This window comes from Microcaecilia unicolor, chromosome 9, assembly GCF_901765095.1.
Source record: "Microcaecilia unicolor chromosome 9, aMicUni1.1, whole genome shotgun sequence".
NCBI lineage: Eukaryota > Metazoa > Chordata > Amphibia > Gymnophiona > Siphonopidae > Microcaecilia > Microcaecilia unicolor.
Genome location: NC_044039.1, coordinates 88,387,113 through 88,412,543, shown reverse-complemented (window position 1 = coordinate 88,412,543; position 25,431 = coordinate 88,387,113). Strand labels below are relative to the sequence as shown.

Genomic DNA, 25,431 nt, shown 5'->3' with positions numbered 1-25,431 from the left:
TAAGTATCTACTACTCACGGGGTATTTATAACCATACGGTCCCACTGGCCTTTAATATCATCTTCTGATGGCTGTTCAGTGATATACAAACCATCAAATTCTAGATTACGGGCGATTTCTTTTTCTCGTTTGAAGACCACTAGAGGAACCTGGAAAACACAACAAAATAAGTTTGTAAAAGCTTCAAATATACTTAAGAGACATTGTCTGAATAAAAGAATGCAGAAATTCATTATACTTAGAATAGGGATTTTATTGCTTTTTATTACAATTCAATTCTGCTTTCATTTTAGCCTGACCTTGCATACAGAACACAGTGGATGATGCAGATGATGACTAATCAGCCTGTTCAGTATGCCTACTTATTCTGGTCTATCCTGCTAAGAGAGGATTGGTACTGGGGGAGAGGGGTGTGCAACCAGAACAATTTTCCTGTACCCTCATGCCACACAGAGGGCCCCAAGCTTGCCTGAAGCTGGAGAAGGCACAGCTGGCAGAATTGAGGGCCCCTCCTATATGTCTGCCGTGGGCCAAGGATATATCCAAGCTACCAACCACTGAAGCTTGACTGCTTATGTACCTGAATATAATTTGCTCTGCACAACTACTGAAACCATACACAGTAGATCCAAAATTCCCTTCCCTTTATCCATTCCAATGTTTGCTGTCTTTCACTTTGATTCTCTACCATACCTGGGTAGGTGACTATATACATTCTCAGATTAGGGCCCTGTTTACAAAGGCACACTAGCGTTTTTAGCATGTACTAACCGTGTATATGCCCATACTATTCTTATGAGTGTCTACAAGGGCTACTGCGTGCCCCGAGCAGTAATTTTGAATTTGGCACGCACTGAAAACACACAGTAGACATTATTTTCTATTTTCTATCATGTGGCACTTACTTGGCGGTAAATGGCAGTGGACACACGCTGCATGCTTACCGCCTGGGTAGCATGTGAGGCCTTACCGCTATAGCGGCGGTAAGGTCTCAGGCCAAAAATGGACACGTGCTGGTTTTACTTTCCTATATTATTGGTACCCACATGTACCAAGACAGCCAGATCTTCCCCAGCATTGTTTAAAATCTTATCTAGGTGATGCATGAGGTCCATCACCTTTGCATCAAGCAGGCAAGTAAACAAGCAGTCCTTACAGCCAGTAGTCACCGAGCTGTCTATATGCCTAATAATTACATCTCCAACTAAAATGACCATCTTAGTTGGCAGAAGCCCCTAGAGACATAGCTTTATTTTAAAAGAATATTACATCCCATAGAGGGAAGGTCCTGGCTACAGGATCACTTCCTGTTTCACCAAGGTGATGCTTGCCTGTCAGATGACTTCTCTTCTCCAAGGCACCATACAAGCTGCTGACTGGAGGTTGGATTTTTCTACTCTGTTCCTAAAGTTCTTTTCTATATATTTCTCTGTCTGCCTTAGGTCCTCCAAGTCTGTGGCTCTATGCTACATAGATCAGACTCATTCTCTGAGAACTCAGAACTCTTTGCACTGAGGTCATCTCACCAACTTGAAGATAATCATACATGTGGCATTCAATGCAAAAGACTGGATAGAACCTATGTTGCTGCTGGACTGCTGCCTGCATGTTAGTATTGGTGAGGTTTAGACTTGGTAAGGCTACCTAACTAATAAAGGGCCTTAAGATTATTTGGTTTATTTTATGTATTTATTTGTGTTTGCTACTCATTGATGGGCAGCCTGAATGGACCGTGCAGGTCGTTATCTGCTGACATTTACTATGGGGCCCTTTTACTAAACTGCAGTAGGCTCTACATGCATGCAGCACCTGCCCATATAAGACTACCGCCAGGCCAGCACGCCCTCCTGGCAGTAATTTCAGATTTGGTGTGCACCCATAATGCATGGATGAATTATTTATTTATTTCCTCCTACGTGTGCCATTTTCATGGTAATCGGGACCGGTCACCGCACTTGTAGCGCATGAGCCTTTACCGCTAGATCAATTGGTGGCATTAAGGGCTCAGGCCGGTTTTGGGCACGCACTAGTTTCATTTTTACTGCATGCTCATTTCCTGTCCCATTAAAAAAAAACACCATTTTTGTAGGTGTGGTAAATACTGTCCCGGTGTGCGCCCAATACACGTGCCTACACTACTACAGGCCACTTTTTACCGTGGCTTAGTAAAAGGGCCCCTGTGTTACTAAGTAACTGCAAATAAATTGTTGTTTATGCTGAATAACTTGCTGATGAAAATACCCTGTTGTGACAAAATTCCTTCTCATCCTCTTAATTAGGATAATTGATTAAAAATTAACAGATGTGCCTGGAATGGATGGGAAAGAACACTAAAATAAGGCAAAACACATTTAGATCTGATAAACTATCTAATACATACTTTTTACTGTTCTAGGACTATAAGAATTAATTTAAACTAAGGCTAATAACTATGTTTGTTTATTAAATTAAATTACAACAGATTTCATCAAGAAATCTACAAATTAAATTCCATTCCAAGCTTAAAGTTACCAAATATCCCAGCAATGTAAGGTCCTAGCTTCCTTTTCTATCAAACTTCTTCAGAAAAGAAGGTTTTTGGGACCTTTCCTTTCTATATATCTTTGCTTCTAGGGGAAATACTTCCAATAGCTGCTTTGATGATTTACACAGTAATTAGTCTGTCCAAATGGCCTTTGAACCTTCATAAGAATACTTTAATTAACACCTAATTCAGCTCAATAGCACTGTTTTCTCAGTTTTTGGCCTGATAAGCTATCTAATACCTACCTTTTATTGTTCTGGGGATATAACTATTAAATTTAAGCAAATAAAAATACATATAGAATATTTTAAGCAAGCTAATATTTTGTAAATTAAATTAGGCTTTATTAGAGCACCTACAAGTGTTCTCCTCTGTGACTGGCATGCTAGTCTTTCTCTTTTGTCTATGTGATACCTTCCTTGATAATTTTGCTTGCATTTCCACTGTGGCTGGTGCTGCTGTACCCTTTCTGTAGTGCCCAATAGTACCCTTGGTCAGTAATGTTTGCTATATTACCTCCTCTGCAGCAATATTTCAATCGGTGGACACAAATACCTATTAATAAAATAAATTTAGAAGGGTTCCTTCAGACTTCTATGAAGAATAAAACATGAATTTAAGGGTGTCAAATTCTCTCAATATATTATTATTTGAGAGGACAATTCCTTCTATTTCCCAGTTGTTGTCAGGTAGCACTTCTGCTTCTCTAAGATCTCTCCCCAACTCGTTGAACTGCTTTCTAATTTTTACTAACATACTGGTTAGGTCATTTCAGTTCACATTTCTTTTGAATTTACTATAGTACAACTTCTAGTACTTTATTAGTAAGTTTTTACTTAGAGAGTGGTTTTGGATATTTTATCAAAGGTCAATTTTAGATGTTTTATTGTTATAGCCTTAAGTATTTTAGAATAGTATAGTTTGAATTTTACAGTTTAGCATATGATATCAAAGTATGATTTGGTGAATCCTACAGTCACTTTGAATACTTTATTGCAAAATAGATACTTAGTATCAGACAGCATCCTAGATTTTGGACACTACTTTCAGATGATAGTATCAGATAATATTCTACTCTCAGCTGTATAAGACCAGGCAGGACCCCATTCGTCGGCACAATCTTATATCTTCTGACAGTACAGCATCAGATATAATCCTAACACTACATGGTTCAATATTATTCAGGACCCTACCCTTCTGAGTGTACAGTATTAGACAGTATGGCATCAGATTGTACCTTGAGACAATAGTAGCCAATAATACAAAGGCAGGAGATAATGCTGTGCATAATAGCCAAAATCCGAAGTGTAGGTGCCATGTAACCTGTATTCTCTTGCAAGACATAATATACAATGCTTTCATCTTCTTCTTCCTCTTCATCAAAAGTATTCCACAGGTCTGATTCTTCATCCATGTCATTAACAGAAGGATCTTCACTCACCTAAAAGAAAAATAAAGTCCTTACTGATTAAATGAAGCATTTGCCCCTTAAGACATAGTTCTGTGCTCTGCGGTCAGCTTGCTCATGGTGGGGCTACAGACTCCTACTGATTTAATTGGTTCCTGATCAATACTCTTCAGAATCTGAGATATTATATACTTCTTGTTACTCTTTCATTAGTGTTACTGATTGATTAGCATATGAGATTCATGAACTACTGACTGTTGTTGGATTCAGACCGAACATCTTTACTCAGTCCATGCAACAGGTACCGATGTTGTCAACAATGCTGACTACAAATTTTTTTAAAATATAAATAACAGTTATTACTGTCTTTGAAGTTATTGATTACTAATTCTTTTCTATGTGAGTTATCTGACACAGATTACTTTTGGACTATATTCACAGCAAAGAAGTGGTGAATCTTTGGGAGCTAGGGACAAGATGTGTACTTAAGGAAAGCTCATATTAAGAAAGAATCATATCATACTCCATTAAAAAAAGAAAAAGCTATCAGCAGAACACATGATAACCAATAATACTGAGGAAACTCATATATGAGAACCTCATATATGGTATCACTAATTCACTCGTTAGATTTCTCGCACATAGAAACAAAACCTTAGACTACTTAGGTTTACGATTATAGCCTCAAAGCTCCCCATGCAACGTATGTCTTAAAGATCTGTAGCAATTTGTACCAGATGCCAACAGCTGTTATTCAATCAGGAATTTGATTTGGCTGATGTATCACAGACTTGGTGAAATACTATAGTAGAAATTTCAAATAGCCTGTGTAGTTACACCCTTTACAGAATAGGTATATATACTGTAACAATCATAGTTTGCCCTTTATGGAACAGGTAGAATACTGTAACAAATCATAGCGCACTAATACAGTAGGGCATCTAGTGATGGATGTGCACTGTTGAATTTGTGCATGCATGTATATGATATGTGTTAATGTCACAGGCATCAAAACGCTCAAAAAATAGCTCTTCCACCACTAGGTTCTCCAATTATGGGACAGTACACACCCTCCTCCTGGCGAGGCAGTTCCTAGGACAGAAACACAATTGATCCCTCTGCCTGGCCAGAGGAGGGACCATCTAAAAATGAGGAGGGCCTGAATGAGGCAGCAACGCTGGCCCTGGTCTTGTGAGTGAGGACAGAGGGCTAGGAATAATAAAAGTGAGAGAAACTAAATGGCATAGGCGTTGCTATTGCCATCCCCCAAAAAAGGCTTGCTACCCCTTTGCCTTCCCAGCCTGAACCAGACCATACATCTAAACTGGTCTAGTTTGGGTTGCACTTCTGGTGGCAGCAGTGGGTTTTATGACAAGCAACTCCTTCCTACTATGCAGAGTGGCCAGGCCACAAAATTCCAGACCGCTCAGTTTGAACCACTAGGCTGTGCAATTCCAAACCACTCAATTTGAACAGGTGACATATGAACCATCCAGGGCTCCGCAGACACACGAGGCCTGGCTGCTCTGGAAAGGAGGAAGAAGCAGCAGCAGCAGCAGCCTGTCAAGAGACTCACTGCTGCCTTCAGAACTGCACCTGAAGCTGAGCCAGAGTAAGTTGGGCCAAGGAGCATTTGGAGATGAGGGGAGGAGAACAGATCAGAACATGGACGGGACTTGGGGGTAAGGAAAGGGGAACAGAGCAGAGCATGGATGGGACTTAGGGGGCGAGACTGGTGGGAGAAGGGGAACAGAACAGAAGATGGATGGCACTTGGTGTTTGAGTGGGAGAGTCTTGGAGGGCAGAGCATGGAATTATGGATGGGAAATACTGAGTGGAAATTTCAAGAGGATAGTGAGGACATGGAAATTGGTAGGTATTAGTGGGGGTGTTTTGATGGGTTGGGAGTATGAGTGAGGTTGGGAAATGGGAATAAGAGAAAGGGAGTGAAGTGCGGGGAAAATCTGAGACAGTGCAAATGACCTAGAAGACTGGAAAGAGTGGTATGGTTAGCTTTGGGGTGGTTTTAGGGTTACAAGCTATAAAAAGGTAGGTCAGTTTATGCTTTGCTGGTTGGCTGCTAGAAAACTGGAATTGAGATGTAATATTAAGAGAAATTATAGAAATAAGCTGTCAGCAATTTTTGATCCAGCTGCTGTACCAGAAACTGTCTATGTGGAAGTTAACGCGTTGATATTCAAAGTGATTTTACCATCCAGAAATGGCTCCTGGCCAGTTAAATCGCTTGATTGGGGCTAACCAGTCATTTTCAGCAGCACTTAACTGGTTAGTACCACTGAAAATGTCCTGTTAGCACTTATCTCAAAACTGGCTATTTTGGGGGCATTCCAGGGGCGGAGTCAGCACTTTGCTGGTTATGTGCCGGTATTCAGCACTTAACCAGCCAAGGTAACCTTATAAAGAGGACCACATATAAGTCAGTCCTACTATCTTTATGTCGTGCCCATAGCCAATTAAGTGCTGAACATCGCACTTAACTGGCTATGCTTTATCTGGCTCTGCAAACCAGGAAATTCAGTGCTGACACCTGAACATGGCCTGGCACTGAATTTCTAGGCATAATGCCTGCAGCAGTCAGCAAACTACTGAGTGTCTCTGGCTGAATGTCAACTCCTAAGTGTTTAAAGTCATGATACATGCAAGAACTATGATGTAGAAAGGTTATTGCAGGACAGCTTAAGATCAGCTCAGTCTGGCAAATGTTCCTACCCAATGGGTGAGGAGACAAGTCTGTTTTTTAATGGACCTATTAAATTGCAAAATTTACCTGGATAATCCCCAAGCCTTTTGGGATAATGTTCTACAGACAGATGAGTCAAAAGTGAAACTCTTTGGACAAGTTCTTATCTTTCCCCCTAAACCAACCTCTCCTCTTCCCCGATTTCCTATCTCTGTGGATAAAACTCTCATCCTCCCTGTCTCATCAGCTCGTAACCTTGGGGTCATCTTTGACTCCTCTCTTTTTCTCTGCACATATTCAACAGACTGCTAAAACTTTGTCATTTCTTTTTGTATAATATCACCAAAATTTGTTCTTTCCTTTCTGAGCACATTACCAAAACGCTTATCCACACTCTCATCACCTCTTGCTTAGACTATTGCAACTTGCTTCTCACAGATCTCCCACTAAGCCATCTCCCCTTCAATCTGTTCAAAATTGTGCTGCATGACTTATATTCTGCCAGTGTCGCTACACTCATAGTAGCCCTCTCCTCAAGTCACTTCATTGGCTCCCTATCCGTTTCCGCATAAAGTTCAAACTCCTCTTATCGACACAAATGCATTCACTCTGCAACTCCTCATTACCTCTCCACTCTTATCTCTCCCTACACTTCTCTCCAGGAACTTCAATCATTAGGTAAATCTCTCTTATCTGTACCCTTCTCCTCCACTGCTAACTCCAGACTCCGTTCCTTTTATCTTGCTGCACCATATGCCTGGAATAGACTTTCTGTGCCAGTAAGTCAAGCTCCATCTCTGGCTGTCTTCAAATCTAGGCTAAAAGCCCACATTTTTGATGCTTTTAACTCCTAACCCCTATTCACTTGTTCAGCACCCATGTCTGTTTTATCATTCCCACTTTAGTAATTCCCTTATCCCTTATTTGTCCTGTTTGTCTGTCCTGATTAGATTGTAAGATCTGTCGAGCAGGAATTGTCTCGTCATGTTCAAGTGTACAGTGCTGTGTATGTGTAGTAGCACTATAGAAATGATAAGTAGTAGTAGTAGTAGTAGTATCACAATTCAATTATGTCTGGCATATAGCAAAAACAGCATTTTGCAGTATTTATGTATTTAGTGGGATTTATTAACCGCTTTTATGAAGAGAGTCACCCAAGGCAGTGAACATCATACCAACAATCAAACATGGCAATGGTAGTGTGATGATGTGCAGATATTTTGCTGCCTCACAAACTGAAAAACTTGCCACTATTGAAGGAACCATGAATTCTACAACTTTACCAGAAAATTATGAATGAGAATATCCAGTTGTTGGGTAATACAGCAGGTCTACATCTGAATGGCTGAGGGGAAGCAAAGTTATGAGTTGGTATGATCAAAATCCTGATTTGAACCCTGCTCTGGAAGGACCTGAAATTAGCACTTCATGCATGAAAACCTATGAATGTGTCTGAATTAAAGCAGTTCTGCAAAGCAGAGTGGGCGAAGATTCCTCAATAGTGATGTGAAAGACCTATATCAAAAAGCATTCGGTTGCAAATTTTGCTGCCAAAGGTGATGAAGGTAGAACTGTTGATTGTACGTGATTTGACAAAAATCAAATAAAAATAAAGAAGGAAAAAATTGAGTTATATATTTACTCAGGTTCTCTTTCTATAAAATTACATTATATTCAAAGACCAGAAACCAATCAGTGTAACATATATGCAGTAACAGGGATAATCAGGAGGGGGCAGAAACTTTTCCACATTACTGTATGCTAGTTTTGTATGAATCATTGCGTCTTTGGTTACTCATATTTTTCTTTATCCTTACACACAAAAGATTTCTCTGAGCCTGCGCATAGCACTAATCGGCAAGCGAGGAAACAGCCACATAAAGTGTTGGAACACTAGACCCTATGAATGCAGCAGGAAAGGTGAAAGGAGGAGGGTGAGAGGAATGGCACTCCCAAAAACACAAGGGAGTCAGGAAATCTTTACACACAGTGTTTATTTCGATAAATACAACTTGAAGACTCAACACGGAATCATGTTTCAGCACAAAGCGCCTGCCTCAAGATTTTGGTACCACAAACAGCTTCTCCAAAACTGACTAGGAGTTTCACTGCACAATTAGAGATTATCTTGATACACAGCACTCTAAATTCACAATACATCTATCTGATTTCAGACTCCTGAGGCAGGCGCTTTGTACCAAAACATGGTTTCATGTTGAGTCCTCAAGGTGTACTTATCAATATAAACACTGTGTCTGAAGATTTCCTGACTTCCTCGTGTTTTCTGGATGTGCCATTCCTCTCACCCTACTCCTTTGACCTTTACTAGTCGGCAAGTGCCACAGTGGTCAATGCTAATATTCAGTGGCACTGCCTTGTTAAGTGTTGCTGAATGTTAGCAGGTGGGCAGGGCAGCATGGCTTAACCAGGCAGGAGTCTATCTTGCCCAGTTAAATTGTTCTGAATACTGGGTCCACAGTTTGTAAACTCTTAGAATCAAAAGTCCTAATTATGTTACATGGTTTTATCCATCCCTTAGTGAGAATGGATTGGGTTTGGGTCATAAATTGGTACATTTATATTTTTGTATTAATATATTACTGTATTGTGTTTTAATATTGTAAACTTTTTTCATTTACAAAAGGCAGCCAACAATGTAAATATGAAATCAAATTTAAAAAGGCAATACATTCATGGTTCAGTGAGGGCCAGTTAAGCCTAAGTGACTGGCACCAATTTTCTGAGAACCTTTGGCATAAACTTAGAATCTCCCTCATTTGTGGTATGAAAAAACATGAGAATAAAGAAGTAATATTTTACCTTATAGAAGAGCAGAATAAAGTTGATGGCAAATGCAACAAACAGAGCAAGGAAGCGCAGGTTGTAAAAGTTTCTAGCCAAGAAATGCTGAAATTGAAAAGAATGCTGTGAGATAAATGATTGGACAATCAGCAACCATTTGTGCAATTCTCTGGGGGAATAGGATGGGAACCCCTGAACCTGTACATTTTTGAGGTTTGGAAGGAAGCAGGGAAAAAATACATGATCATGCAGTTATCAAGGGCATGGAGGAGGATGAAATACCTGGCTCTGCAGTTCTTCCTGAGGGAGGAATCTTGAGTTCTACAATTCTCTTTGGAAGGTGAGAATACTTGGGAATATAGCTCTCCTGGGAAGAAGGAAATTCCTAGCTCTACGGTTCTTCTGGGAAGAAGGAAATCCCTAACTCTATAGCTCACCTGGGAAGAAGGAAATCCCTAGCTCTATAGCTCACCTGAGAAGAAGGAAATCCCTAGCTCTATAGTTTGCCTGGGAAGAAGGAAATCCCTAGCTCTATGGCTCTCCTGGGAAGAAGGAAATATCTAGCTCTATAGCTTGCCTGGGAAGAAAAAAATCCTAGCTCTATGACTCTCCTGGGAAGAAGGAAATTCCTAGCTCTATAGCTCGCCTGGGAAGAAGGAAATCCCTAGCTCTAGTTCACCTGGGAAGAAGGAAATCCCTAGCTCTCTGGCTTTCCTGGGAAGAAGGAAATCCCTAGCTCTGTAGCTCACTTGCGAAGAAGGAAATCCCTAGCTCTCTGGCTCTCCTGGGAAGGAAATTCCTAGCTCTATAGCTCGCTTGGGAAGAAGGAAATCCCTAGCTCTATGGCTCTTCTGGGAAGAAGGAAATCCCTAACTCTATAGCTCACCTGGGAAGAAGGAAATCCCTAGCTCTATAGTTTGCCTGGGAAGAAGGAAATCCCTAGCTCTATGGCTCTCCTGGGAAGAAGGAAATCTCTAGCTTTATAGCTTGCATGGGAAGAAGTAAATCCCTAGCTCTATGGCTTTCCTGGGAAGAAGGAAATTCTAGATCTATGACTCTTCTGGGAAGAAGCAAATCCCTAGCTCTATGGATCTTCTGGGAAGAAGGAAATCCCTAGTTCTATGGCTCTGCTGAGTAGGCGGGAGTTCCTAGCTTCACCGTTCTCCTGAGGTAACAAAATCTTGGGTATGGTAGTTACCTTTTTCTTGGTAAAAGTAAAACCAGATGGTCAAAAGTTAGGAGAAAGAAGAACTAGGAGAGAGAGAGGAGGAAGAAGTGCATAAGAAGAAAAAAAGAAGGACAGAGGAAAGAAAGAAGTAGAAAAAAGGTGAGGTAGCATGGAGATAAAAGAAAGGCTGATAAGAGAGATTCTAGAGGTTCTATCACACTTTTTCCCCTCTAAAATCTCTCATCTGTCTCTCTTTTCTCTCCAACAACTTGTTTTTTCTCCTTTCTTTTGTCCTTTGCCTTCCCCTTTTTTCTTCTTATGCCCTCCTTCCTTTTCTTTTCCACCATTCTACACAGTTCTGCCCTTTACTTACTTAAGCTCTAACAAGAGGATAAAATAGATGACTTACTTCAGTCTAATAACTGGGCTAGAGTGTTTGCACTGAACATGTTTAGTTAAAATGCCTACACCACTGTTCTGGAGAACGTCTATGCAATATGAACAGGGTAATGGAGAAACAAAGAGACACTCACTAGCATTTTGGTTTGGTAAATTTCCATGCTTTCCAAGAAGTTAGCCATGAAAGCCTCTTTTTCTTCCTTTTTCTGACCATGTCTTCGTGCCTTTTTCTTGGCTTCTTCTTGTGAGATCTCCCTAGCCATTTCTTCCTTTAATTTATCTTTTTTCTCATCTTTCTCAAGGCTGAAAACATAAAAATGAAGAGAAAACTAAATGTGGTCAATATTCAAAAGCACTTATGCGATCAGCAGTGGCACAGACTGCAGAAGGTCCTTTTTTAAAAACGAAAATTCATGGAGGATAAACATATAACTTTGGCAGTTTTAATCGCAAAATGGCCAAAGTTAAATATTTTAAAAAGTGGCATGTTTGAGGGGCAGGATATAGTAACAAAGTAACATAGTAAATGATGAAAGATAAAGACTTATATGATCCATTCAGTCTGCCCAACAAGGTGGTCAGAATTGTACCTGTACCCTTGTTTAAAGTATGAAAATTATTTAAGTTTTGCTTTGATTCTAACTTCTTCCTAGATAGGGATCTCCTGAGTGTGTCCCATGTATTTTTTAATTCCACAACTGTCTTTGTTCCCTTCTCCTCCTCAATTTGCAAGAATTGAAGGACTTTGGAGCCTTAGCTGGCTTCAAGGTCAATTTTGATAAATCAGAAATGTTGGGGGTTACACTATCTACTCAGGAGGAGGAGTACCTTTGTCAACATTTTTTTCTTTCAATGGGCCAAGGATCACTTCCGATATTTAGGAATACAGCTTTCTAAGGATTTAGGTCTTCTCTATCATTATATTCATCATTGTTTCACTAGATTAGACTGGATCTGGCCGTTGGAGGGGTGGGTTTGTCTTGGTGGGGACTCATTTCAGCAATAAAAATGAATGTTCTCCCCTGTTTTCTGTTATTTCAAACTTTACTGATTTCTGTTCCTCTGTTTCTCACCAACAACTTAAAAAGCTGCAACAAAATAATTTACAGCTTATTTGGAGGGGGGGGGGGGGGGGGGAAGATGTCTCGTATTTCTCAGGAACAATTGTGGTATCCTGTAGGGCAGTTCCAAATTTGATCTGATATTTTTGGGCATCCCAACTACGTCAACTAATAGACTGGGAAGCAAACTCTGATAAAATTGCTATAGAATTGGACCAAAGTACCTTTCCCCATTTTGCAGGGAAAGCTACTTTGTTATGGCTTACCAAGGTACCGGAGCATTTTGCTACTTCTTTGACTAATCCCTTTACTAACCATTTACTCTCCATCTGGAACTTGGTTAAAATTAAATTTTTTTTTTTTTTTTTGGGGGGGGGGTACTTATGTGTCCTCTTTGGCTCCTCTAGCCTTTGAACCAACCTTTTTAGTGGGGGGGGGGGGGGGGTAGGTTGGGCTGCTTTTGCGCGGTGATATCATTTTGGTCAGCAGTAATTTAGACAGCTCTTGGATGTGATGGAGTTGCGGGGCTTTGGGGATTTGAAAGAAAAATACAATCGAATGGCTCAAGATCAGTTCCCCTATGACCAAGACCAGCATTTTATGGGCAGCACAGGAGTGGTTGAGGGAGGACCCTGATGACACTGAATATTTGGAAAATATTTGGGTGGCACTGGGAAAATTACCTCATTCATTATCTATTCTGTATAAATGTTTGAGAGGTAAGGAGTATCGGTATTTTCCTTTTATGACCCAGTGGGAAACAGATTTGGGTGAATCTTTAGATATGAGTACTTGGAAATGGGTATTTTGGGAGGTGAAGTGGGCATCTATTTGTATGTTAATAAAAGAAAATGCTTATAAAGTGTTTTCTCCCTGGTATTTAATTCCTGTTCCATTGAAGTGTATGTATCCACATTCCGCCTCTGTTGGCATTGTGGCACAGAGTGTGAAACCTTTTATCATATATGGTGGACTTGTGCATTGATTGACCCTTTTGGCAATGAGTTCGTCAGCAACTAGCAGTGGGTTTGGATTAGCCTCTTCCACTATGTCCTAAGTTGTGTTTGTTGGGAATTGGTATCTTTTGTGGCCACAAGTGACAGAAGCGTTTAAAGCATCTTTCCCTTTTGGCTGCTAGATGTGAGATTGCATCCCATTGGAAACAATCTGCTGGACCCACTATAGGGGATTGGGCTCACTGAGTGCAACTGATTGCGGAACTTGATAAACGTACTGATCATCGGAAAAGTTGTTTTGATAAGGATGCCGACAAATGGATTCATCTACAAGATTTGGGTGGAGAGGAGGGTTTGGTTTTGTATCTTTTTAGGTAGGAGGGGTTGGGAGAAGGTGAAAGGAGATGGAGGGATGAGAGGGGGATCGTTTAGAAGGCTTCTGATTTATTGCTGTTAAATGGTCTTGTTGTTTCAGATGTTTTGTAAGTTACTCTCTTTTCATCAATAAAAATCAATTGTAAAAAAAAAAGTGCCTGAGCTTTATGATTGCTTTGTTTTACTAAGAAGTGTATTGTTTATGCTTTAGTTGTATGAGTGCTCTGTCCTATCAAACACTAGAGTTCCTTTTCTATTTTCTATTTTCAGTTCTTTTGTATATTTGTAAACCTCTTTAACTCGGTATCAAATAAACGATAAATGAAATTCTGTAATGGCATGCATAACTTACACAGTGTGTAAATGCAAGGGGAAGTACATGTGGGTGGAGCATGGGTAAGACACAGGCAGTGTTCCTATTTACGTACATAACGTACAGTATACTGTTACCCCTGCCACACTTAGGCGCAAGCACTTATGCCAGTTCTAGAGATGATGCGAGGATGGATTCATTTTAGTTGTGTCAATATCAGGTTACACTATTGTTGTATAATGGAATTTGAGTGCCCAAGTTCCGCTAGAGAATAGGCTCCTACTGTGCATTCTCAGGGTGCCTGCATGAAGACTCCCAGTTGTAGACTTGACTCCTAAATGCACAAGAAATCTTTTTAATTTTAAGCAGATTTTTATCAGTGGAAAATATATGTTCCACTGCTGAAAATCTATGGATTTCTTATCCATTTAAATTTCTACATCTTATTTATCTATAGTCAAACTTATAGGCTGCACGTTCTTACAGTTGAATGTCGCCACTGTATGTATAACTTTTTGCATGCCCTCGCCCTACCTCCAAATCATACCCCCTTTTAAGATGTATAATGTTGGCTGTTTTGCAATTAAAATGGTAAAATGGCCTGGATTAAAAAAAAAAAAAAACAATTGTGTGGTTGGGGCTGCAACCAACCATATAAATGTTTCTCAAAATCACGCAGAGAAAATGCTGGAGAAAAATTCTTGGATTATAAATGCAGAGCAAATACAGAAAGGGCATAATGAACTGCTCACACCCTGGTTTTTAAGTGCTTATCCTATGTTGGGCAACTTTCCTGTTCTATGAAGGAAACAGAGTGCAAGAGAGAAACCTGTGCAAAGTACAGTCACTTACTCTGCTTTCTCGTGTTCTACCTTTGACTCATCTTCCTTTTCCTTGTCAATTTCCACTGCCTAAAACAAAAACATTAATGCTTTTTATATTTCTGGTAAGAAATCATGTAATATTAAAACACTTTTATTAGTATTTCCAATGTCTGTGACTACATGTGGGCAAACTAGACAGGAACTGTAGTTTTTATTTGCTATCATATTGTTATTTTGTGAGATTGATTTGATCAGGAAACTGGGAGTTTCCCTACATACATCCTTCCATTTGCTAATTCCAGTGCCCCACTGACTGGATACATTTTGTTCAAACAACTTATTGGTAGCACAAAATTTATCTGATTAAGAGAAGCTGGAGATTTAGACATTCTAAGAATGTGGTTAAAATTTAGTTGGAAAGCCCTGAAATTCAGTTAAACACTGGATTATTCAAGTCACAAAAACAGCAGGCCTAATGCAATCCAGAGAAAGTTATCCAGATAACCTGAACCCGTTACAATATGGAAAAATTATGCCTTACCTGATAATTTTGTTTCCTTTAATGACAGCAGATGAATCCAGAAACTTGTGGGTTGTGACCATCTACCAGCAGGTGGCGATAGAGAGTACCAAACTGAACTCTTTTATAGGACAGTGTGCTCCTTAGCCAGTCAGTATTTCTCATAACAGAGCAGAAGGATGAAATAGGTTCAATGGGGTAAATTCTATAAGTAGTGCCTAAAAATTGGTGCCGAAAATGTAATATGCTTAAAGCGATTCTATAAGGGGTATACATCCTTTATAGAACTGCACTTAGGGCATATGCCGAGCCTAACTGTAGGCGCCTGCATTTATGCCTCCTTAATCCAATGAGCAATTGTCACACTGGAAGCTGCATTACTCTGCCTCAGTCCCGAAAGTAGAATAAAGAGATGATCAAATGTCTAAACTCATTAGTGATACGCAAATATCGAATAAGGATTCAAAGAACGTCTAGGGTCCACAGGTTATGAAAATCCCTCTTGTAATCCTCTTCCCTAAATAAGGAAAGAAAGAAAAAGATTGGTTTAGATGGAATGCTGAAACCACCTTAGGCAGAAAAGAAGGCACGGTGTGTATAGTCACCCCCGATTCGGAAAACTAAAGGAATAGATCTTTACAGGACATAGTGACAAGAAAAACAGTCTTAAGTGTGAGATCCTTCAACAAAGCTCTTCTCAAAGGTTCAAATGGAGCTTTTTACATAGCCCAAAGCACCAAGCACTAAGGTTCCATTCTGACTATGGATGGCACAAAGGAGTCCTAAGCTGATTTCAGAAGGACCACGTCAGATGAACAGCTAGGGAGGAATTCAAAATGCAACGCCTGTAAGGTACACCAGGGAGGGATTGGGTTCAGCGATGGGTGGGCAGATGTTGGGACATCGCGGAGGAGGAGATATGTTGATATGGGGTGCCGACACTGGGTGGGCCTGAGCCAAAATGGGTGGGCTTGTGTCTACCCAGGCCAACCCATAGCTACACCATTACCCAGACCTGCAAAGCAGAAAGAACGTTGGTGCACAGGCCAAATGGGAATATACAAATAAGCCTCCTTGAGATCCAGAACAGTCAGATATTTCCCCGGCTGCACCACAGCCAGTATGGAGTGTAACGTCTCCACGTGAAAATGCTTGACTTTTAGGAAGTTGTTCACTTTCTTGAGATCTACAATCAAATGATGAGATCCTTCTTTCTTTAGCAGCACAAAATTAGTAAAGAAGAGGCCTTGCCTGAGTTCCTGTCTGGGCACCGGTATCATTGTCTCAATGTCTTTTAAGGTGCATAGAGTAGAGAGATCCTCCACCTTTGTATGAGCATTCCAAGAAAAATCTGTGATGGGGGAAGAGAATTCTAATTTGTAGCCTTCTCTGAAAATTTCAAGGACCCACTGGTTCATAGTGACTTTGGCCCACTCTTCATAAAAGAGAGACACCTATTTTGAGAGATGAAGAGTGGACCTGTACCCCATCATTGTGAAGGAAGAATGGTGGGGGAAGATCAGGAAGCATGACTGGAAGATTGCTTGTCAGCGTGAAAGGACTGAGCCTGCTGATATCTTGGTCTCTGAAAGGCAGAAGAAGGCCGACCAAGGCTATAATGCCTGGTGACCTTCAAGTGAGGATGCACCTGAGACACTCTGAAGGCAGACTTCAGCTTGTCCTCAGGCGAGTTTTAGAGTCTCCCACAACTTTAACTAGCTTTTCCAGATCCTCACCAAACAAACGCTTTCCGTGAAAAGGAAGCTTGGTCAGATGTTGCTTGGAAGCCGCATCGGCTGCTCAGTGGTGAACATAAGAATAGCCATACTGGGTCAGACCAATGGTCCATCTGGCACAGCATCCTGCTTCCAACAAAGGCCAATCCAGGTCACAAATACCTGGCAGAAACCAAATCAGTAGCAACATTCCATGCTACCAATCCTGGGGCAAGCAGTGGCTTACCCCATGACCATCTCAATAACAGACTATGGACTTTTCCTCCAGGAACTTGTCCAAACCTTTAGAATGCTGATCCCTGTTACCACATCCTCTGGCAGCGAGTTCCAGAGATTAACTATTTTTATTTATTTCCTCCTATTTGTTTTAAAAGTATTTCCATGTAATTTCATTGAGTGTCCCCTGGTCTTTGTACTTTTAGTGAAAAATTGATTCACTTCTATGCATTCTACACCACTCAGGATTTTATAGACCTCAATCATATCCCCCCTCAGCTGTCTCTTTTTCAAGCTGAAGAGCCCTAACCTCTTTAGCCTTTCCTCATATAGGAGGAGTTCCATCCCCTTTATCATTTTGGTTGCTGTTCTCTCAACCTTTTCTAATTCCGCTTTATCTTTTTTGAGATAAGATTACCAAAATTGAATGCAATACTCAAGGTGAAGTCGCACCATGGAGTGATACAGAGTCATTACGATATTCTTGGTCTTATTGTGTATCATTTTCCTAATAACTCCTAGCACACTGCTTTCTTTCTTGGCCGGTGCTGCACATTGGGCAGAAGATTTCAGTATATTGTCTACAATGACAGCTAGATCTTTTCTTGAATGCTGACTCCTAAGGTGGACCCTAGCATTAGGTAACTTTGATTTGGATTATTCTTCCCAATGTGCTCCACATTAAATTTCATGTGCCATTTGGATGCCCAGTCTTTCAGTTTCTTAAGGTCTTCCTGCAATTTTTCACAATCCGCATGTGTTTTGACAACTTTGAATAGTTCTTTATCATCTGCAAATTTAATCACCTCACTTGTCGTTCTGATTTCCATATCATTTATAAATATGTTACAGTACAGATCCCTATAGCACTCCACCATTCACCCTCCTCCATTGAGAAAAATGGCCATTTAACCTTCCCCTCTGTTTTCTGTCCAATAACAAAGTCCTAATCCACAGGGGTCTCTCATGATGAACTTTGTCAAAAGCTTTCTGAAAATCTAGTGGAGGAGTGGCCTAGTGGTTAGAGCACCGATCTTGATATCCAGAGGTGGACAGTTCAAATCACGCTGCTACTCCTTGTGATCTTGGGCAAGTCACTTAACCCTCCATTGCCTTAGGTACAAAATTAGATTGTGAGCCCCTCCAGGGACAGAGAAATACCCAGTGTACCTGAATGTAACTCTACGTCAGCTACTACTGAAAAGGTGTGAGCAAAATACAAATAAATAAAATAGATACACTACATCAACTGGCTCACCTTTATCCACATGTATATGCAAATCTTCAAAGAAATGAAGCAAATTGGTGGAGCAAGAGAACCCTTGGTTGAACCTATGGTGACTCTGTCCCACTAAACCATATTTATTTATGTGTTCCATAATTTTATTCTTTATAAAAGTTTCCACTATTTTACCTGGCACTGCATCCATATTGTGTTACTTTATTGCTCAGTAGCATTTTTATTTGATCCTACTTATATTTTTAAGCATGCCAGCTTGTGCAGTGGGCAGGGGCGGTGGCGTGAGTGGGGCGTGGGTGTTGTCGTGAGTGGGGGGGGGGGGGGGTGAGGGGGCGGGAGCACAGTGCTCTGGTTCTGCCCCTTGGTCCGGTGCTCTGGTTCTGCCCCCAGGTCCAGCTGTGTCTCTCAGCGACTCTGACCCAAAGTACAGAAAATATTTAAAGAAACACTCATTTAACTGTTCCAAAATGCTGTGATTCAGTTCTCTGTGAATGGTAATGTTAATAGCAAACCAACCTCTCCCCCCCACCCCCCCCCCCCCCCCGTCTATATTCAGCAAGCCACTGTAGCAGGAAATTGCACAAAGTGCCTCTATTATTTTTTAATCTGCAAGGAAGATAAGAACAGAGGCAGTGGCAGGATGGGGGGGAGGGGGGCCTACCACCACCTTAAAGCCCGCATCGCACAGCCTAAGCACCCCCAGGCTCTACTGAACTGGAAGGCTCAGAACAGGAGCTACCATACAGATGAACCCAGCAGTTTGTGAGAATCCATCCATTAACCTGCTGGAGATAGAGATATACTGACTAGCTAAGGAGCACACCATCCTATAATACACAGTTTAGTTGAGTACTCTCTATCTCTACCTGCTGGTAAATGGTCACAATCCACAAGTCTCTGGATCATCTGTTGCAGATGCTAAAGGAATATAATTTTGCTTGAAATGCTGGTGTGAAGATTTGACAATAAAATTTATATGCGAAGGATTCTTCCCCTCACCCACAACATATGCATACCTCAGATAAAGCCTTCAGTGCTTTTAACAATGTGCATGTTATGAACCTTTATACTTTTCATTCTCACTGAAAATGAGGAATTTTCAAACAGCTGATTTACACACGTAAATCACTTTGGAAATTCTCTTCCCCACATGTAAGAACAGCCAAAACATTATCCTAAGCACTCACATGGCACATCTCATGGTTATTCACAGGAAGTGTCTCCTGATTCTCCCTAGGCTTCAGCTGTGGAGTTTTACATGCTAGACTCTAAGGACTCAATTCTGCAAACGGTACCCAAATTTGGGCACTGATAAAAATTAGTGCTAAAAGCTATTCTATAAATGGCGCCCAGAGTTGGGTGCCATTTATTTATTTATTTATTGCATTTGTATCCCACATTTTTCCACCTATTTGCAGGCTCAATGTGGCTTACAGAATAGCATTTGGCGCCAGGATCAGTGTCCTGTTTTGGGCATGAGAATTTACACCAACTGAATCCTGGTATAAATTCTCATGCCTAAATTAGGCACAGATCCCCCAAATTCTATAACACAGCGCACAAATTCCAGGAATGCCCCTGATACGCCCATGCCCCTCCCATGGCCAATAGCCCTTTTTGGACTCATGCATCTCGAAGCACCATATGTATGTGCTTCTCTATTTCCTTCCATTTTGTGTGTATGTATTATTTATTACATTTGTACCCTGCGCTTTCCCGCTAATCGCAGTATGTATGTGTATATGTATGTGTGTCTTTTACTGGATAGGACAGTATTGCATAAATAGTTTCCTTTTGGATATCTGGGCTAGAGAAGTCTATAGGTACAAAATTTGTGGACCTTGCATCTGCATTTTTGCAGCACAGGTTTGACATGCATTAGCAAAACTGCATGTGAGGAGTCTTGCACCTATGTCTTGCATGAAATTATATAATTCATCTTCATGAGCCATTGCAATGAACAGACTGATTGAATTTTCAAAACAAAACATAATATAACAATCTATGTACAGAAGAGACATCTGGAAATCATATAATGTATTGAAGTTGTGCATCTCTATGATGGCAAAGCTATAGAAACAAATAACAATGAACACTATTATACACTCAAGAGGACAATATTCAAAAGCCTCCATGAAGGTAAAATGCTATTTGATCATTTCCCATCCCTTCCATGGTATACGTATCCACATATGCTAACAATGTGGGTATGTTTGCCAACAGGGTTTAGGAGGCATTCCCTTGGCCAAGGATAGGTTGGTGGGAGAAAATAATGAATACAATATTAGCTTGAAAAATTGCCACACAAAAAGCAGGTACAAATTTGGGTACTTTTTTGTGGACAAAAATCAAAGAAAAAGTATAAAAGTAATTTTTCTTTGATTATCGCATCAAATCCTACTGATATACAATCCTCAAAGGGTTGGCTGAAATGCAGGCAGTTTGATTACCTACCTCTTTATCTAGAACTGGAACAAAACACACAACTCACCTGTGCTTTTCTCCTTCGAACCGTACTCTCCAAAGTTGTCGTGCTGTCAATACCAATGAATTCTGAAACATCACCAAGACCCGGCTCATATCCATGCTTCAGTCCATCTTTCTTGATGGGCACAGCATAAACATCAGACATTTCCACCTCTCTTTGTTCACCTTTTGAAAATTGTACCAGCTCAGAGGAAACTGCATGTTCTGGAACACTGGCCTTTTCTATCTCCTGGACATCTTCATGAATCCCAAATTGTGTTGGGTCAGGCATGTCTCCCAAAAGTTTTGTGACTTTGATGTTTTTGGCACCTTCCACTAGGCCACCTCCAAATACTGTACTCCAAAAAAAGCGAAAGATGCCCCACACCATAGTGAAGACAAACTGGAAGAAGCCTACAAACATCATCCAGAAGAAGGAGAAGAAGACCTTCACAAACTCCTTCATTGTCATCTTTCTTACCTTGCGAAGTTGTTTCCTCAGGTTCTTAAAAGTAAGTATCTGAAAGAAATTAGAAACATTCTTCTTCAGTGCCATACAAGCAATGGTAAAAGCTGATGCAGATTCAAGAGATTGCTCTTCCTCTTCTTCTCGTACATCCATCAAATGGTAAGGTTCCTCATCTTCCTCCTCCTCTTCAAGTCTTTCAATTGAATCAGATTCAGAGATCTGGGAGGCAAGCTGCATTTCAAAAATGGTATCTTCACAGAAGTTCACAAAAAGCTCCATTTTTTCTTGCTCTCCACCTTCATTAACCACATCAAAGATAAACTGTCTTTTGGACTCCTTCACCTGTGGTTTCTCCCACTGTGTCCTGCTGGACTCACTAATTTCAAAGTAGACTCGCTCTATTCTCTTTGCACCCCCCATTATCTCAATGCGACCCAGGTATGGATTAAAATAATTCAAGACACTGTCAGCTGGATCTAAAAGTACCTGAAGACGGGAATCGTTTGGCATATGCTCAGATAAATTAGTCAGCAAAACAGCTACATTAAATCCAATGTCCTTGGCTGGTTCATGGAATCGGTCTACAAATTCAACATAATTAAACATGTCATTTTCATCTGTTTCTGCACAGGAGAGTAGGAATTCAATCTCTGACTGAGTGTACTGCTTTTGGCCTTCCATGGCTTTTTGGAATTCTTTTTTTGATATTATTCCTTTCCCATCTGGATCATACTCTTTGAAGGCGTCTGAGTTTGTTATGTCTTTCAACTTGAGGAACATGTCAAAGAATTTTAGGATCATTTCCACGTTGCTGGAAGATTCTACCAGTGTGTCTACCATCTGCTTCCCTATAGTTCCATTTACAACATTACCTATGTTTATTTAAAAGGAAAATATTTAACATGTATTAAGGCTATTGCACAAATATAGCTTCCTACCATGCAAACAGACCACAATGAACATATTCTGCTTTCCTTCAGAAATGCAAAATACATAAAGAATTTTAACTATACAAGTATGTTCACTTTGCAGGCCTTCACGCTTTTCTTCTAAACCTTGCCTGGAATTTAAAAAAAATTGTGCCTATCAGTCTTTTTCTGGTTTTCTAAAGCAAGCAAATCATATATAGCTACATTATCATATCATCATACCTCAGGTGTTCATGCAATTACTCAATTTATTTACTTATTTTTTGGACTTAGCTTATTTCTGAAATAGACAAACTCCCAAATTCTAAAATGTTGGGCACCTAACTATACACTTAGCGCACAAAATTGTGTGCAGTCTATAGAATAAAGTTTGTTATATGCTTAACTTAATTGCATAATTAGATGCTAATTGGCTTTAACAACCCATGTTAATTGGCACTAATTGACTCTAATTGGTAGATAGGTGCATAACTGACCATATTCGGCATTCTATAAACTGAACGCATGAAACCTCCTCTATAATGGGGTTTTCAAAAGGACATGGTTTGATTTATGAGACCCTCAGTGAAACAGTTTTAATAAGACATATTTGTATGCTGAAGACAGGCTGCTAGTTGAAATCTATCTTTTCTTGTTCTCCCTAGCAACCTCACTCTGATCTCAGTGTGTGCAATAGAAGAGTCACAGACATATGAAAATGACTGAACTTACGATATGAAAAGGGATCACTAGCTGTGATCAAACTGTACATATAAAATGAGTACAACTTCTAAAAGTAAATGATTAGAGTACATTTAAAGGAAGGCACAAATAGTGCAGGCATAATGGAAGTGTTTTTGATGGTCAGGCGAATGCCTCGCCCTGATACCTAGCAAGGGCAAGTGAAGTGGCCCCAGGGAAGCTGTGTGAAATACAGGGATGGATGTGGAAGATGAAAAACAAGAACAGTGGAGTATGGATTGGATTAGATTGGACAAGATAAAGGGTTGGCTGAAAGTCTGCAATGAGTTTAGCTCACAGAAGGTTGGGATTCCAAAGGAGCTAAAATAGAAGGAAAATCTATCTGTACTTGGGGGGGAGGGGGGTTTTCAGTGCTAGAACAACTATTTTGGTTTTCTTCTCTGTAGAGGTTCCCTTCCTGTTTGCTATACTTCCATTTGGAACAGCTGCAGTTACAGGACTTGGCCAAAAGGGGACTGAGGTTCCAAAATAGTAAATACGGAGAGATTTCTGTGCTCTGTTCAAATCTGTCACAGTAGAACAGGTTACAGATCACAGAGGATTGAGAAATCCTAAGAGAGTTAAATTCACAGAATTTTTTATTGGAATTTCCTGGGGAGGAGGAGGAAAATCTCGCCCACTAAAAGCCTTCAGGTGCAAGCAACAGGTGCCACACATACAAGGGACAGACAGAGCTGGTCTGGGTGGGGGTGGGGGGGGGGGGGGCAAACCCAAACCCTGGGATTTTCCTGAGAGGGATTTACACATACAATTTCCTGAATAAGCTGAGAGGGCTGAACTTAGGACCCAAAGTGGTGAACTGGATTGGAAACTGGTGACTGACAGGTGCAGAGGGTAATGGTAAATAGAAACTGCTTGGAGGAAAGGAAGATGAGTAGTAGAGTATTTTGGGGTCGGTTTGCCTTTTTATATAGTAACATATCATAGTAACATAGTAGATGATGGCAGACATAGACCTGTACAGTTCATCCAGTCTGCCCAACAATACAAACCCATTACATATGGTATGATGTGATACTCCATATACACACCCGACTCCATATACACACCCAATCTTGATTTGTCCCTGGCTTTCTCAGGGCAGACTGTAGAAGTCTGCTTGGTGCTGTCCTTGTTCTAAAACTTCTCAAATTGTTGTTGAAGCTCCTGAAAAGCTCCACTCTAGCCCATCCTAATCTATTCAGCCTCGATCAGGGCACAGACTGTAGAAGTCCAGGACTGCCGAGAGACAAAGCTGGGCCTGGGGCAAAAAATCTTCAGGGGCCCCTCGCTGCACTCCCACACCACTGCTGCCCCCTCTGAAGAGGCCAGGCACAGGGAATTTTGCCCCCATCTCTTAACGGCCCTGTAGAAATCTGCCCAGCACTGGCCTTGTTCGCCAACATGAAGATAGCCACTAGAATGGATAGCTCAGAGGGAGTAGAAACTATGAGAAAAGATCTCCAAAAATTAGAACAATGGTCAAAGGTTTGGCAGCTAAAATTTAATACCAAGAAGTGCAGAGTGATGCACTTGGGGTGCAGAAATCCAAAGGAGATGTACCAGACAGGAGGAGAGAGGTTGATAAGCACGGCACAGTAGAGGTGATGATGTCCGAGGATCTCAAAGCGATGAAACAATGTGACAAGGTGGTGGCCATAACCAGAAGAATGCTAGGCTGCACAGAGAGGGGTATAACCAGCATTTTGGTCGTTTTTCTCTGAACCGCCTCAAGTTTTTTTACATCCTTAGCAAGATACGGCCTCCAAAGCGAACACTATACTCTAAGTGGAGCCTCACCAATGACTTGGCATTCCAGATCTCCAAAAAAGTAGAAGAGTGGTCTACAAATGGGCTGGTGGTAGAACTAGAGGATATGAATTGAGGTTGCGGGGGGGGGGGGGGGACTCAGGAATAATGTCAGGAAGTACTTTTCATGGAGAGGGTGGTAGATACCTAGAATGCCCTCACATAGGAGGTGATGGGGGCATTGATTCCCCTATACAAGTCTTTGGTGAGGCCCCACTTGAAGTACAGTTTCAGTTTTGGAGGCCATATCTTGCTAAGGAGGTAAAAAGACTGAAGTGGTTTGGAGAAAAGCAACCAAAATGATATGGGGTTTGTGTTGCAAGACGTATGAGGAGAGACTTGAGGACCTGAACATGTATACCCTGGAAGAAAGGAGAGACAGGGGTAATATGATACAGATTTTCAAATATTTGAAAGGTATTAAGTTACAAACAAACCTTTTCCAGAGACGGGAAGGTGGTAGAACTAGAGGACATGAATTGAGGTTGGGGTGGAGGACTCAGAAATAATGTCAGGAAGTACTTTTTCATGGAGAGGGTTGTAGATACATGGAATGCCCTCCATGGGAGGTGGTGGGGATGGTAATGGAATTCAATAGTGCATAGGATAAACACAAAGGAATCCTGTATAGAAGGCATGGAACCAAATACGCTTAGTGGTGATTAGATGGCAACACTGGTAATTGCGAAGCAAAGCCAGTGCTGGGCAGACTTCTACGGTCTGTTCCCTGATCGTGGCTGGACAGATTCATCTTCCGTAACTGGAGAACAAGGCCAGTGCCGGGCAGACTTCTAC

General features: G+C 40.9%; 1 protein-coding gene across 1 annotated transcript in view; it reads right to left on the bottom strand.

The window, feature by feature from the left end:
• The window catches only part of RYR3 (ryanodine receptor 3), a 743,078-nt gene that overhangs the window by 91,126 nt on the left and 626,521 nt on the right, over window positions 1-25,431 (bottom strand). The window contains 6 exon segments of the mRNA XM_030213678.1: window positions 19-149; window positions 3,762-3,965; window positions 9,454-9,540; window positions 11,137-11,305; window positions 14,560-14,618; window positions 20,735-22,050. Coding sequence (XP_030069538.1) covers window positions 19-149; window positions 3,762-3,965; window positions 9,454-9,540; window positions 11,137-11,305; window positions 14,560-14,618; window positions 20,735-22,050 — 1,966 coding nt within the window.